Here is a 14,897-nt window from a genome sequence, read left to right on the forward strand (position 1 = left end):
AATCCATTAGATTGAAATCAGATTATCAAAATATTAAGAATCCAGATTCATAGATTCCAGGTGGAGAGACCTTGTAGTAAAGAGACTGCTGATGTTGGCTGATTGGGCAATTTTATTTTAAAAAATTAACTCGTCAAAATATTTTCTACATTCAAATAGCTTCAGATTCATGTTACCGTAGACTTTTGAGAAATCAAATGTTTCCTTTTATATAGGTGGGGGGAAGTATAGTTGTAAAAGAAATATACTGAAGGGAAAGGTTGGCAAAATTTCTAAATTCAGCCACAGGATCATTAAGGAAGCATTGTTAAGGAAGAAGATATTCACATATGATTCACATATGATGATATTCACAGAGCTAGGAAGTGTCTGAGGTAAGATTTGAACCTAGGCCTGCCTCTTATGCACTGAGCCCCCTTGCTTCCCTAAACTTACTTCTTTTAACATTGGAATTAAAAAAAAAACCTAAACAAAACATCTACTGACATACTTTCTAGAAGAAACTACTCTACTTATAGTAAATCAATTGTCTTGAAGCTCCTTTGTCTTATCTCAGTTGATTGGGAAGACATTCTTCTTTCCTTTTCAAATTCAGCTTTATTAGACAGTCAACTAAAAGAATAGTGCAGGAGACCCAATTTGAGATTTAAAGGGAAAAAACTAGACTTAGAGTCACAAAAAATTACTTCACATTCTAGCTGTCTTATCTATTATTATAGATTGGGCATGTCACTAAACTGCTTTCTGAGCCTTGATTTTCCCATCAACAAAATGGGTATAATAATATTTATATTACCTATCTCACAGGGTTCTTGCAAGGGAAATATTGTGTAAAGTGCTATGCAAATGTGGGTTATAGTTATTAATATTATGTTTCAAAGTATACTATCAAAAAGTTAATGAGAGAAAAAATCTAGATTTTAACACGACATCAGGTGAAAATAGACTATGCCTATCCTAACATCACTTACCTAGTATTATTAAGGAAGAAGATCTCTCTCTCTCTCTCTCTTTCTGTGTTTGTAAAAGATAACTAAAGTTTTTTCCTTTGAATACTCAAATTAAAAAGAAATCCTATTTGGAAGAATGTTTTCAAGATTTATTTCACACTTCATCTACCTCTTAAACAGAGTGTGCCAAATGTATTTTCATCTTTTCTTAATGTCCCAGGGCTTTTATTATGAATATATCTGATTATATTGTGGTATATGTGATATAATAATATTATGGGCCATGGACTTGCATAGGACTGTTTGAATCTGCACAAATTGACCCTTGGTTGCTGCAGAATATACTATTCTATTTCTTTTTCTTATTTCTTATTCTATATCTTAGCATTTAGTATAGCACAGGAGACATATAATAAATGTTTATTGACTATTTTGTTGCCAATTATCTCTCACTCTTAGCTGTCTATTTCCAGCACATTTTTGGCTTCTACCAGTGCTGTATATCTTTCCTTATTGTTTCTAATTTTGGATTAGGCAATAACTTGTCAGGTCCTCAGAAAGACTCACTTAAAAGTGGCTATAGCAGGTGAGGGGGGGTTGAAACAAAGATGGTGCAGTAAAGGCAGTAACACAGCCAAATTCTCCCAATAGTCTTCTCCAAACAACTTAAATAACATATCCAATTGAAACTTGGAGTGGTAGTGTCCATACACAGTTCTGGGACACAGTTCCAGGATAGAGAGAAGCATTTCTGATTGGTCACAAGGGAGCAGAGGTCATGATCAAAATTCTAGGGCAGAGGTGATCAGAGGACCTTCCTGAATAAAGACCAGAGTACACTCCAGGAGAAGGTTATCATAGCTCCCCCTGGATAAAACCATATTGGAAGGACTGAAAATTTGGGGACCAGAGAATTAGCTCTAAAAACAGTTATACAGTGTGAAAGAGAATTTAAACTCTCTTTGTCTATTTTAAGTTAATAAAATCTTGGAGTCCCCCACCTTTCACACTTAGTCAGTCATTAACACTTAGTAAGAATCTTTTATTAGAAAAGGAAGTTCATACCCTAAAAGATCACAAGCATTGTTCTCCCCCTCCCTCCCAGTGCTAGGCAAATTGGGAAACTATGATTGATTCCTGAGATGTGATGAGGAGAGCTGATGGGTGGAGAAAACTGCATATATGGGGGAGCTTTTGGGACCCTGGGGGTCTTTTGGTGGCCTTTTGCCTTGTGGGCATGAGCTCTGGTGAGATTCTTTGTGGACTTTTGGCTCCTTGGCAGATGGAGTTCTTGGACAGCTTAGGGTCTTTTTGAGGCTTCAGATTTTGACATCATGGTTTGGACTTTGGATTCTGGTGAAGATTTGGCTTTCTGTATTGGAGACTAGGGCTGAAGAAGGATGCTTACTCTGGTGAGACTCTTGCCTCTTTGGTGCGAGAGGCTGCCCTTTGCAGCTGCCTTTGGTTGTTGAACCGCCTGGCTGGGGACACTTTCATAGGCTGGTGAGGTCTGTATTTGGATTTGCATTTGTGGTCTGGAGACACTTGGACCGAGACATATTTTTAGTTAGGCAATATTTTCTACCTCCTTCCTACATTTCCCTCTTTTACTATCATTATTTTGCTGTAATAAATATACTAAAGCTACTAACAGTCTCATGATTTAATATTTAATTATTATAAATGGTGAGCAAAACTTTTAAAAATTCTTATATTTGTCAAGCCCATTTTAATTGTTACAACAAAATCTTGAATATTAGAATAGTATGTCCTCTATTCCCTGATGAGGCGAACAGAACTTTAATAGATAGTTAAAAGCCAAGAAATAGGCTGGGAACATAAGCAAACAATAACAAAAGAATTTGACCATAAAAACTACTATGGTGGCAGGGAAGACCAAAACAAACTTAGAAGAGGACAGAAACATGAAAATAACTATAACCAAAGTGTCAAAGAAGAAATGTTATTTGGATGTAACACTAACAAGAATTCCTAGAAGAGATAAAACATGTAACAATGTGGTAAAGGAAAAATTGGGAATCATGCAAGAAAAAAGGATTACTAGCTTGGTAAAAGAGGAACAAAAATTACCTGTAGAAAATAACATCTAAAAAACCAAAATTGGCAAAATTGTATAAGAAGCACAAAAACTGAGTCAAAAGAACCTCATAAAGGAAGAATAGGTCAAGTGAAAAAGATGTACAAAATATCATTGAAGAAAATGTTTTCTTAAAAATTAGAATTGGGAAAGAGGAAGCTAATGACTTCATGAGACATCAAGAAACAATAAAACAAAATCAAAAGAGTGAAAAAATGGAAGAAAATGTAAAATATCTAATTAGAAAAACATGTGACCTGGAATAAAGATTGAGGAGAAATAATTTAACAATTATTGAGATACCTGAAAGCCATGATTAAAAAATGAGTCTAGGCATCATATTTTAGAAAATTATCAAGAAAAAATACCCTAATATTTTTGATTCAGATGGTAAAATAGGGAAATAATCTACCAATTACTTCTTGAAAGAGATCTCAAAAACAATAGTAGTTAAAATTATAGGGAAACTACATTTTGCTAAAAGAATCCATATGTAGACTCTAAATGATCACCCTAGTGCAAATAGCAATAATATGGAAATAGATCTTGATCAATGACACATGTAAAACTCATTAGAATTTAAGCATTGGCTATGGGAGGGGTTGGGAGGAGGGAAGGGAAAGAACATGAATCACGTAACCATGGAAAACATTTTCTTAATTAATCAATTAAATAAAATAAAAAAATAAAAGAATCCATAGACATTGATGAAATATCAAAAAACTTTTATAGTTTTTCTCTGATAAAGGCATTTCTCAAATATATTGGGAACTAAGTTAAATTTATAAAAGTAGGAGTCATTCTCCAATTGTTAAGTGATCAAAAGATGTTATCTTTTGATCACTTAAACAACTCTGTGGTACCACCTTAAATCTATCAGGAATGTCAAATATGGGAAAATAGGGCCACTAATGCATTCCTGAAGGAGTTGTGCATGGTTCAACCATTCTGGAGAACAATTTGGAACTATATTCAACACAAATACTAAAAGGACTATATAATTTTGAGCCAGCATTACCAATGCTAGGCCTATATCCAAAAAGGGAAAATGACTATTTGTACAAAAATATTTCTTGAAGCTCTATTTTTGTGTTGCCAAAAAAATTGGATATTGAGGGGATATTCATCAATTGAAGAATGACTGGATTAGATAGAATACTATTTGCTATAAGAAATGTTGACAAAATGGTTTCAGAAAAACCAGGGAAGAATTATATGAACTGATACAAAGTAGAATGAGCAGAACTAGATCTTTGTACACAGTAACAATACTATTTTGTGATGATCAGCTGTTGAAGGCCCTAGATGTTCTGAGCAATACAGTGATCTAAGACAATTCTGAAAGATGTATGATGAAAAAAAATGCTCTCCATCACCTGAGAGAGAACTGATGAACTGTGAGTGCATGTTGAGGTATGTTTTTCTTAATTTTCTAGTGTTTTATATAATGACATATGGTTATATATTTTGCATGATTTCTCATGTATAATTTACATCATATTGTTTGCCTTCTCAGCTGGTTGGGTAGGGGCTGGAGGGAGGAAAAGAATTTAGAACTTAAAATTAAAAGAAAAAAGAATGCTAAAAATAGATTAAGTACAAATAAATAAAAAAAGAAATTGGCCATAGGCTTTCTTTGCAGATAAAAGTTCATATACTCTTTTTCAACTATTTTCACACTTTCAGGTTCCCTACTGTATTGTGAATCAATTAAGTTTTCATAAATCTTAATGTTAGGAAAGCATAGAATTAATAATTTCATATCAACACATAGAATCAGAGTATTTTGGAACTGGAATGAATTTTAGAAATAGGTATTGTGGAAAGGAAAGAAGCTTTAATTTGATTAAAATTCACTATGTCAAATTTACTTACCGACAAGGGTCTGATCAGTGGCCCGAGGGAATTGACTTTCTTCATCAAGTAGAGATAGCAAACCCATTGGTTTCTGTAGAAACATATCTAAGAGAGGCCGATTATCTTCATATTCAATAATTCTAGCATCAACATCTTCATTTAGATATTCATTCTATAATACATAATGAAATGTTGGGGAAAAAATCATTTAGTTACCAGTTGATGTTTTCTCTTAATAAAGTAGTTTTAACCACCATTAATTTATCTGTTAGTGGACAAGAGCACTAATAGGAATTTTTTGAAAACTCATTGTGTGTATTATAATAAAATTCATTCATATGACAGTATTCTTAATCTAGAAGCATCATTTTATTTCTACTCACAGTGCTGCTAGCTCTTCTGTAGATAGAATATTTAGTATGGCAACAAACAGAAGTCTAATTTTCATGCAAAAGAAATATAGATATCACAGTCTTTTAGAATGATCAAAAGGCATGATAATGTTCAAATGCTTAGTAAACTATATGCCAAGAATTTATGGAATTTTGATTGGATCAAGAACAAAAGAGACTTCATCAAAATTAAATCCATTTTCCAAATTTTAAATGCCATTTGACATCTCCAGAAATAGACATTTTCATATATTTTCAATCAAGAAGGTGACAGCTACAGTATGACATGGGGGAATTGCATTAATAATATTAGATTTATGATGTCTACAACCAAACTCATATTTTTTTCCTGCCAACCTGCTCAACTTTCTGATTTCTCTCTTTTAAAATGTCACCAGTATTTAATCAGTAGCCTGTTTAAGAGCTTTGGAGTCAGAGGACCTAGTTTTGAACTCTAGCTCCGAAAGTTACTATTTCTATGACCTTTACATGTCACTTAACCTCTATGGACCTCACTTTTTATCATCTGTAACATGAAAACAGTTAGACAAGACAGTTTCAACCTCCCTTACAGCTGTAAAATTTATGATTCTAGGAAAACTTAGACTTATCTTTGATTTTTCTGTCCCCTTCAACTCCCACATGATAAGTTGTCATGTACAATTAATTTTTACTTCTGAAATGTTTCTGACATCTGACCGCTCCTCTTTGTTACCATTGAAAAACCTTTAGATCCTCATTATTATTTGTCTAAAATATTTAAATGGCTTCTTTCCTGGTCTTTTTCCTTTGTGACAGAGGTTGGCACTAAAGAAAAAGTTCCAAGCCAAAGAGGTGTGAAACTGATCACCTCAATGGGGGATGGGGGGTGGAACAGGAGTTTGGAATCTGGAGGAGGAGAAGACTTCAGCTGTTAGAGGAGTTGGTTGCTCTTGGTCTTGAGAAGCCAAAGGCAGAAGGTTGGAAAAGACTTTCTCCTGAGTGTTACCCACTTTTCCTGCTGGTGACTGGAAATATTTCCCCCCCAACACTTCCCAATTGAAGGGACTTTCTGAAGAGAAACCTGAGCAGATTTTACCTCACCTTCTATTGTCCAGGGGTGAGTCAACCTGACTTTCTCTCAGGAGGCTCAGACTTCCAAGGCCTGAGTTCCCCCCAAACTCAAGGAGGGAGGAGAAAGGGTTTAAATAGAGTCAGGGACCCCCTTTCCCCACTTTTCTTTTCCCATTCTTCCCTGACTGTTATTCCTTTTTTATTACCTGATTGAGTTGACATTAAAAGCTATCTGTTCCCCAATCAGAGTACGAGTGAACAGATCAAGGGGAGACGCATTGGTCTCGAGTAGTGGAAGGGGGGCAAGAGGGACAAGAGTGATTAAGAGAGAGCAGATTTAGCTAAGGAGGGAAGACAGAAGGAGAAAAATTTCAAACCCCTCTTCTCTCTTTGAGCCAACCCTAAACATCAGCTGTCTCCCTTGGATCCTGTTTTGAGATGGGAGGTTATCCTCTCTTTCCCCTCTCTATACTGAAAGTATTAACCGCTGGAGTTACAACTTAACTACCCTGTTATAATACAGATCAATTGGGAAGTGTTGGGGGCAAAGATTTTCAGTCACCAGCAGGAAAAGTGGGTAACCCTCAGGAGAAAGTCTTTTCCCACCTTCTGCCTTTGGCTTCTCAAGACCAAGAGCAACCAACTCCTCTAACAGTTGGAATCTTCTCCTCCTCCAGATTCCAAACTCCTGGGCCCCTCCCCCTTTGAGGTGATCAGTTTCACACACTCTTTGGCCTGGAACTTTTTCTTTAGTGCCAGTCTCTGTCACACCTTTTCTTATTTGTTCACTCCCTCCTATATTATACATAATACTTTCAGATGTACGAGGATTTGTTCACATCAATGCTCTGTTCAAAATACTTTTAGATTTTCTGTTTCCAACTGAATAGTATTTGACTCCATAGCTTTGAATTTAAGGCATTCCATAATATGATGCCACCTTTAAGCCTTTCCAACCTTATTGTACACTATGCCTCTCCATGCTTTCAAATTGTACTATTTGTCATTCTTTCCTTCCCCACTCCTATTTATAAGGTCCCAGTGTTCCTTCTATTTGTAATATTTTCTATATCTATCTGTTAAAATCCCACCTTCCTTCAATACCTAAATAACATTTTGTTTCCTCTATGAATTATTCTTGGATATTTTTCTTCCTTGACCTTTTCCCTAAATTCAAAAGATCTTAAGTCTCAAAAAGTATTTTGTAATTCTTTTCTGTATTCTCTATATTTTCTGTTAGAGTAATTTATGATGATAATAACAACAGATACAATTTATATAGTGTTCCCCCTATAGATTATGAGACTCATTATGGCTGAGAACAATGCCTTATTTATTTTTGGTTCTTCTTCCTTGTTCTCCATGTCTAACACAGAAGAACCTTTTGTGCTTATTGTTTGTTAACTTAAAAAAAAAAGGAATTTGATGCAGTAGAGCAAATGGTTTTCTGTTGACAAAAAGTCTTTCATGCACATGTCTAAGTTTATCCAAGATTTCTAGATGGAGACAATACTACAGAGAATTTGTTGCAGTGATCATCCAATTATTAATATCAAGTGAGGCACAGGACAGGGCGAATAATGGTTATCAAGAATATTTGCCACCATTCAGGGGAATATCTAGCATAAAGTTCCAATGGAAGAGGGAGTCCTTATAGATTCCTTAAATCCTTCAATTTACTGATAGTATTATGTTGATGGGTTATGTCAAACTCAAGAATATCAGAGATTTCTTATATGAAATTTATAACACTTCAAAGGAATTGTTTTAACAATATACATAAAAACATACAAACGAGTGGGTGAAGAATATCTTTTTGTTCAGAGTACTGTATGTGGTTTTATGGACACACCGTAGAGTTAGTACATGATAAATGAGAAAGCTGAGCTGAGAGAAAGTTAGTGATTTGACCAAGAAAATAAAGATAAATGAGACTCAGAGCTGAGTTTTGAATCTAGCTCATCTGTTTTCAGATTCAATATTATTTCCACCATCTCCTATCATAATTTTTTAAATCTTTTAAGGCAAGGGGCATATTTTTGTTTTTTTATTTTTGTATATTGACCCATGTCTTCTAGTACCATACCTCTCATGCTTTTGATGCTAAATAAGTTCTTATTAAAGTTGAAAAACAATGATGAAAATTCCAATGAAAAACCAATATAGCATAGTTGTAAATGACGCACATTATTTCAATTTTCCTAAGGCTATGTTTATGTGTAGGGGCCTCAATGGATTTGTGATTGCCTTCTTTTGGGTACTTCCTCCAGAGGCACTATATCTTTATCCCATTTGACATTGTTCCATGTTTCCTTTTCTTCCCTTAAAGCTCATGGAATCCACCCAATTTTCTGTGTATTTTCCTCTAAATCTCTTAATATGATTTGGACACAATACGGCACATAGATGGTCCATTGATTATCCATCATCCCAAAACTGACCTAGCTTCTTTTCCAGTCACACAGCTCTTTCATGACATTTTTGATATTACTCCTTTTGTGCAATTAGCCATCTGTAATATACTGCAGCCTCTCAATGCCTACCATGTATCTCCCCATTGCCCTCTGGATGACCTACAATTTTGGTTCTCTGGAGTCTATAACATTACATTTCATGATTTGTAGCCATATTATATCATAAAAAAGTATATGGGTATTAGAAAGATTTCTTTTTCATTCCAGGAAAAATAATCGAGTCATTGAAAATGTTGCATAGTTTTCTGAATGCTTTCCAGCTTGCCCACTTCTCCTAATTCAATTCTATGCTCTGTTCATTATACATCTGAAGTATTTATTCATAAGTGCCGCAAAACTGGAACTCTAGAGTTCATAGATGGGTAAGATCATTTGTGGCTATAAAGATTAGAGAAGGCTTTATGAAGGAGATAATATTTGAGCTTGGTAAGGAAGAATGAGTGGGATTTCAATAGGTTTGGAAGATGTGTGCATGTGCATGTATGTATTTGTGCATGTGTGTGTTTAGGTGTGTGTGCATTTTCCAGGCACAAATAGTAAGATTAGACATAGAGATAGAAAACCCTGAGTACTGCTTGTGAAATACTGAGTTCTACAGTTTAGTGAGGAGTCATAGGGACAGCAATTTTAAATTGGGAGGCATCTAAGGTTATGTAGTCTAGCTCCCTCATTTTAGAGATGAAAAAAACGGAGGCTCAGAGGCAAAGTGACCTGGCCAAGGTCACATAGTCCTAAGTGGCAGAGCTATATTGTAATTTCCACAACAGGATACCTTACCATAGCTTTTACAATGGGCAATAATGAGAGATTAGCTTGAAAGGGAGAATGAAGCCTGCTAAATGACTGAATGACTGGCTAATGCATTTAGATTTTCCTTCAAAGGTCAATGAATGTGTGGGAAAAGACTGGGATAAAAGTGGTGCATTGGACAAATACTTTGGCAGTGATGGTGGGAATACTTTGGTGGATGGGGGAATAATTTAAGAAGCTATTGCAAAGTCCAGGCAAGGAATGAAGGTAGGTGGTTACAGTGGGAATATAAAGGAGAGAACACCTTTCAGAGGCCCTGTAAAGAAAGAATGGGGGAAAAAAAACTTGACAAGGAATTAGTTTGGGGTAAGGCAGTGATAGGGATGTGTTTTTTTGGAATAAACAACTGAGAGAATGGTACTACTAAGAGAAACCAGGCCAGAGAGAAGCAGATTTTTTGGAAGGAAAATAAAGCATCCCATTTTACACTCATTGAGTGAGGATTAAGGTATACAAGTAAAAATGTCTAGTAGGCATTTGGAAATGTGGTATTAGAGATTGGGGAAAATGGTTAGGGCTATTCAGAGAAACATTAAAAGCCTTATATGAACAGATGCAAAGTAAACGGAACCAGAGGTATAATATACACAATGCCTATGATAATGTAAATAAAAACAACACATATAGCACTTGACCAATTGTCAAATCCAGAGGCTAAATGACTATAGAAACTGACAGACACAGAAACCCAGTGTCACTGTAATGGTCTGTTTTTTCTTGACTGATTCTCTTTATTACTAGAGTTGGTTCTGGAAGGTGGAAGAGAAAGGGCATATAGGAAAATGATTGTTATGCCCAATTAAAATAGAAGCAGAAAAAAGATTAGAGAGAAGAATACTTTGTAAATCCTTTGTAAGGGAGAAAGTATTGCCATGATAGAGCTGAGGATTAAACCTAGAAATTAGGAGAATACTCACATTTTGGAGTCATAGAAAAGAAAAGGAACCAGGGTTATGATGGTAGCTTTATGAAAGTAAAGAGTTCTAAGAAAGCAGATGATTGTGTGTCAGATCCTGGAGACAAGTCAGAGAGGATGATGACTAAGAAGAGCTATTGAATTGGACAATTAGGAGGTCACTGACAACATTTAAGAAAACCATTTCAGGGGAAGAAAACAAAATGCAAAAAATAAGTGGTGGGTAAGTAGGTCAGGAAGTGGAGGAATCAAGTAGCAAATGTACACTAATCTTTTTAGAAGTTTGATGGAAAAAAGACAGTATGCAACAAAACAACAGTTTGGGGATAAAGCATCATGGAAGACATTCATATTATGTCATATACACATATATGTGTGTTGTATATTTAAAATGATAGGGAAAACCTGAGCATGTTTGTAAGCTGAAAAGAAATAGACTGAAGGAACAAGAGAAAGAAATAATTGGTCAGTCCAGATCCCAGAAGAGATAAGATAGAATGGGATCAGGGATGCAGGTAGAGGGGTCTGTCATGGAAAGAGGGGCTGCTTTATTCCTTAATTCATCAAGGAAGTAGGAGATGAAGCTCTAATAATAGTTACTTTGAAGTAAAAGGAGGATGATTGCATGGGTTTGCTTCAGTTCTTTTTGAAAGGCTGTGTGGTGCTGTGAATGAAGGAAATTATGTTTATATATGGAGTTAATAGCAGTGGAAAATGTATAGAAACCAACAAACCAACCCAGGGGAGGGGCAGGGATTTGATTCAATAACACACACACACACACATACACACCTCTCTTTGCCCCCCCCTCTTCTCTCTCTCTCTCTCTCTCTCTCTCTCTCTCTCTCTCTCTCTCTCTCTCTCTCTCTCTCTTCTCTCTCTCTCTCTCTCTCTCTCATCTATTTTTTTGGAAGCCTGGAGGGACTAAACATATCAGTTAAAGGATAAAACATCAAGTAATAATAGCATTCATATTTCACTTTAAGGTTTACAAAGTACTTTACAAATATTATCTCATCTTATCCCTCAAACAACTCTGAGTAGAAGGTGCCATAATTATCCCAATTTTACAGATGAAGAAACTAAGGCTGAAGGAGGTTGAATCAACTTGCCCAGGGTCACACAGTGAATAAATATCTGAATCAGGATTTGAACCCATGTCTTCGTGAGTCCAGGTCCAGAATTATTTACTGAACCACCTAGCTGCCTTTTTAATTGTGGTATAGAGGTAACCCTCTCTTCTCAAAGGTGATCTCTGAATCACAAGTCTACCAAACTGTACTTGTTCTTTTCAATTTGGAAAGGTTTTGAGAGCTAGGTCAATGATGGCTTTAAAGTCTATATTCTGCAGACAAGTTTAGATTTTTAATATATATTTAGTCAACAAGCATTCATTAAGTGCCTACATTCCAGGCATGGTTCTAAGCGCTGAGAGTGCAAAAGAAGGCAAGAAATACAACCAAACCAAACCAGTGAATGCCTTCAAAGAATAACTAGTCCAAGATGGTCAGAGAGGTACATTGTTAGTGGCTGATCAAGGGGATGAATTTTTTTTTTTTGCCACAACAACCAATGAAGGCTTTTGACTAAGTTGTGAAGGGGCTGCCAGCTATACTGTTGGACAGAGTATCTACCCTGATGAAATTACAAGTCCTTGAAGTGCTGAAGTAAGCTATATCCATTAAAAGAGCAAAAATAAGGCAGTGCCCTTTGTCACTTCTTAAGGAGCACATAATATACAATTCTGTTTACCAGGCACAAAAATTGGACCCTAAGCTTTATAAATTATGAAGCTTCTTCCCCTTCAAGGTTACCTTGGCAGTCTCATGCAGGCTTAGGGTTTTTACTATTAGACAGGACACGATGACAGTATGTTACAGCTTAAATGGCAACAGAAAAGTTCAAAAGTGGTTTTTGTTTATGACTTCCATTGAAACGACTGAAGGTTAAGATCCAAACTTGTGCATTTGTCATTTCTATTTGCTTGCATCAAATTCTACCAAAGTGCTTATGTGATAGGTCACACAGAGCAGAGATGAGTAACTTGAAACATAATAGGCTTCACTTCAAAATAATGCTGCTGATGGAGAAACAAAATAAAAAAGGACTATGATCAAGGATTTATCAAGCATGAATGGGGAAAGAATTGGGGGACAAACCCCTATATTTTTCATATCTATAGCCATGGAATATTAGGGATGGAAGAGATTTAGAGATCCTCTAGTTCAAGCCTATCTAATTGTAGAGCACAGGAAACTTTAATGAAGAAGATGACATTTGATTTTAGTCTGGAAGAATGTTTGGAATTTCGATAGATGTAGATGGTGTTGGTGGATGGGGGTGACCTGAAGCAGAGAAGAAGCATTAGAAAAGTCTTAGAGGTGGGAAAATTGTGGCTATTCAGTTACAGCATCTGTCTTGGCTATGGCATGTAGTATATCGGTGATGCTAGAAATTTGAGTTGGTTCAGAGAATATTGTTTACTCTTTTTAGTTGTGTCTAGCTCTTCATTTTTTTTTTTGGGTATTTTCCATTTTCTTCTCCAGTGCATTTTACAGATGAGAAAATTGAGGCAAACTGGGTTGAGACTTACCCAGGGTCCCACAGCTAGTATGTGTCTGAGACCAGATTTGAACTCAGGAAGCCAAGTCTCCCTGATTCTTTGCCCAATTCTCAGCCCACTGCATTATGCGGCTGGGCCAGAGAATGAAGAGACTTAAAAGGCAGACTAAGAAGTGTGAACTTAATTCAACAGGCATTGAGGAACTATTGAATCTTCATGGGCTAGAGAATGATATGAGAGGATGGGTCATTTATGAGGACAAAGATCTATGTAGTAGAGCATTCTAGGAGAGAAGTTGAAGGAGGCAATATTGCTTCCCTCTTGTGTCATAGCAGGTTGTGTCTGATAAAGAAAAGTCTTGAGAATTGGAGTGGGTTAGTTATCTCATCCTTCTCTTTGAGAGTAGATGACAGGAACACAGAAAAGTTCAAAAGAGTCTCTTGTTCCTTTAGCTTTGGCATAATAAATAAAAACATCTTTGTATACAAAGGGTCCAAGAAATATTAATATAAAGAAGAGCATGAGACTGTGTCAAGAGCATTGGAATTGGAGTCAGTAGAGTTTGAATTTCTCCATCACTCAAAGTCTTCAAGTGGAATTTCAGATGGATCTCTATTGGCTATAGATTGGTGTTGTATCTAGGATGCATGTTTTGGGTAGTGCTATATGAGTTAAGTACTTTCCAGATTTATAGCTCTCTATGATGATTTTTTAATTAGCATGACAGTAGATCACAATTTTCCTTAAACTGTTCTTAGTGTTGGACTTTTGAGAAAACAATGGTGCACAAACACTAAAAATTGCATCTCAAATATTACAAAGAGATTGAAAGTCTTGTGCAATATTTCTATGAATGATCAATGTTCTCATGCAATATTTTCTCTTTTTTATTTTAATGGTGCATTTCCTATTCTAGGTAGCACTCAGTGAAATAATATCGAGTGGGCAGGAATATGGTAATGTATCCTCAAATACTAGCCCTGCTTTTATAGCTCTGTAATTATCTAGTAATAGAATGAATGACTTTTTTCATCCTCAGGATAGCCTATCATTCTCTTATCATCTTTCACTGAAGATTCAAAAAACAATAGAACCAACCCATCAGAATAATTTCTCTCTCTCTCTCTCTCTCTCTCTCTCTCTCTCTCTCTCTCTCTCTCTCTCTCTCTCTCTTCATATTAGATTAGGCACATGATTACTAAGCTGGTAAGGTAATTGTTTTCTGCATACTTTTCTACCCTAAAGACAAAAATATATTTCAAATGTAGTATAATTAAAGCCAAAAGAAAATTTATATATGGATTTCATGAAATAAATTAGGATTGTGAGTGGTTCTTACCTTTACCCCATCCTATGTTCTGAGGGCAGCCAGTTGGTGACTCTCACAGGCTTGGGGAGGACATGATGAAAATCATATGGGAGTTCTTAGAACCTTCATTAAGTTATTCAGTGACTTATTCTTCATTCCACAATAGGTTGGAGGAATTGATTATGTTTGGTCATGGAAAAGAATTGTAGTATGTGTGTGTGTGTGTGTGTGTGTGTGTGTGTGGTGGAGTAGAAAGGGTGAGATTTGTGGACTATAACATGTCAACAAAGTCTGCTTGGCGGGGAAGGAAATTCTATGTTCATGAAAGAACCTTGAACCCTCATTTAGCCAGTTCTCTTTCCCATGGAGTTTACTCTTCAGGTCAGTCATGTTTTCCTATGAGGTGAAGCTGCTACCTAATCTTCCATCCCCACTAAGATGAAGTAATGGGAGAGGAGTTGAGATCTCTAAGTCT

The 14,897-nt window shown here is 35.9% G+C and overlaps 1 protein-coding gene across 1 annotated transcript in view; it reads right to left on the reverse strand.

Moving 5' to 3' along the window:
• MYO3A (myosin IIIA) overlaps positions 1–14,897 on the reverse strand; it is a 274,518-nt gene that overhangs the window by 68,019 nt on the left and 191,602 nt on the right. Inside the window, exon 21 of the mRNA XM_056800079.1 lies at positions 4,924–5,077. Coding sequence (XP_056656057.1) covers positions 4,924–5,077 — 154 coding nt within the window. The remainder of the gene's footprint in view (positions 1–4,923; positions 5,078–14,897) is intronic.

The sequence above is a fragment of the Monodelphis domestica genome, chromosome 5 (assembly GCF_027887165.1).
Source record: "Monodelphis domestica isolate mMonDom1 chromosome 5, mMonDom1.pri, whole genome shotgun sequence".
NCBI lineage: Eukaryota > Metazoa > Chordata > Mammalia > Didelphimorphia > Didelphidae > Monodelphis > Monodelphis domestica.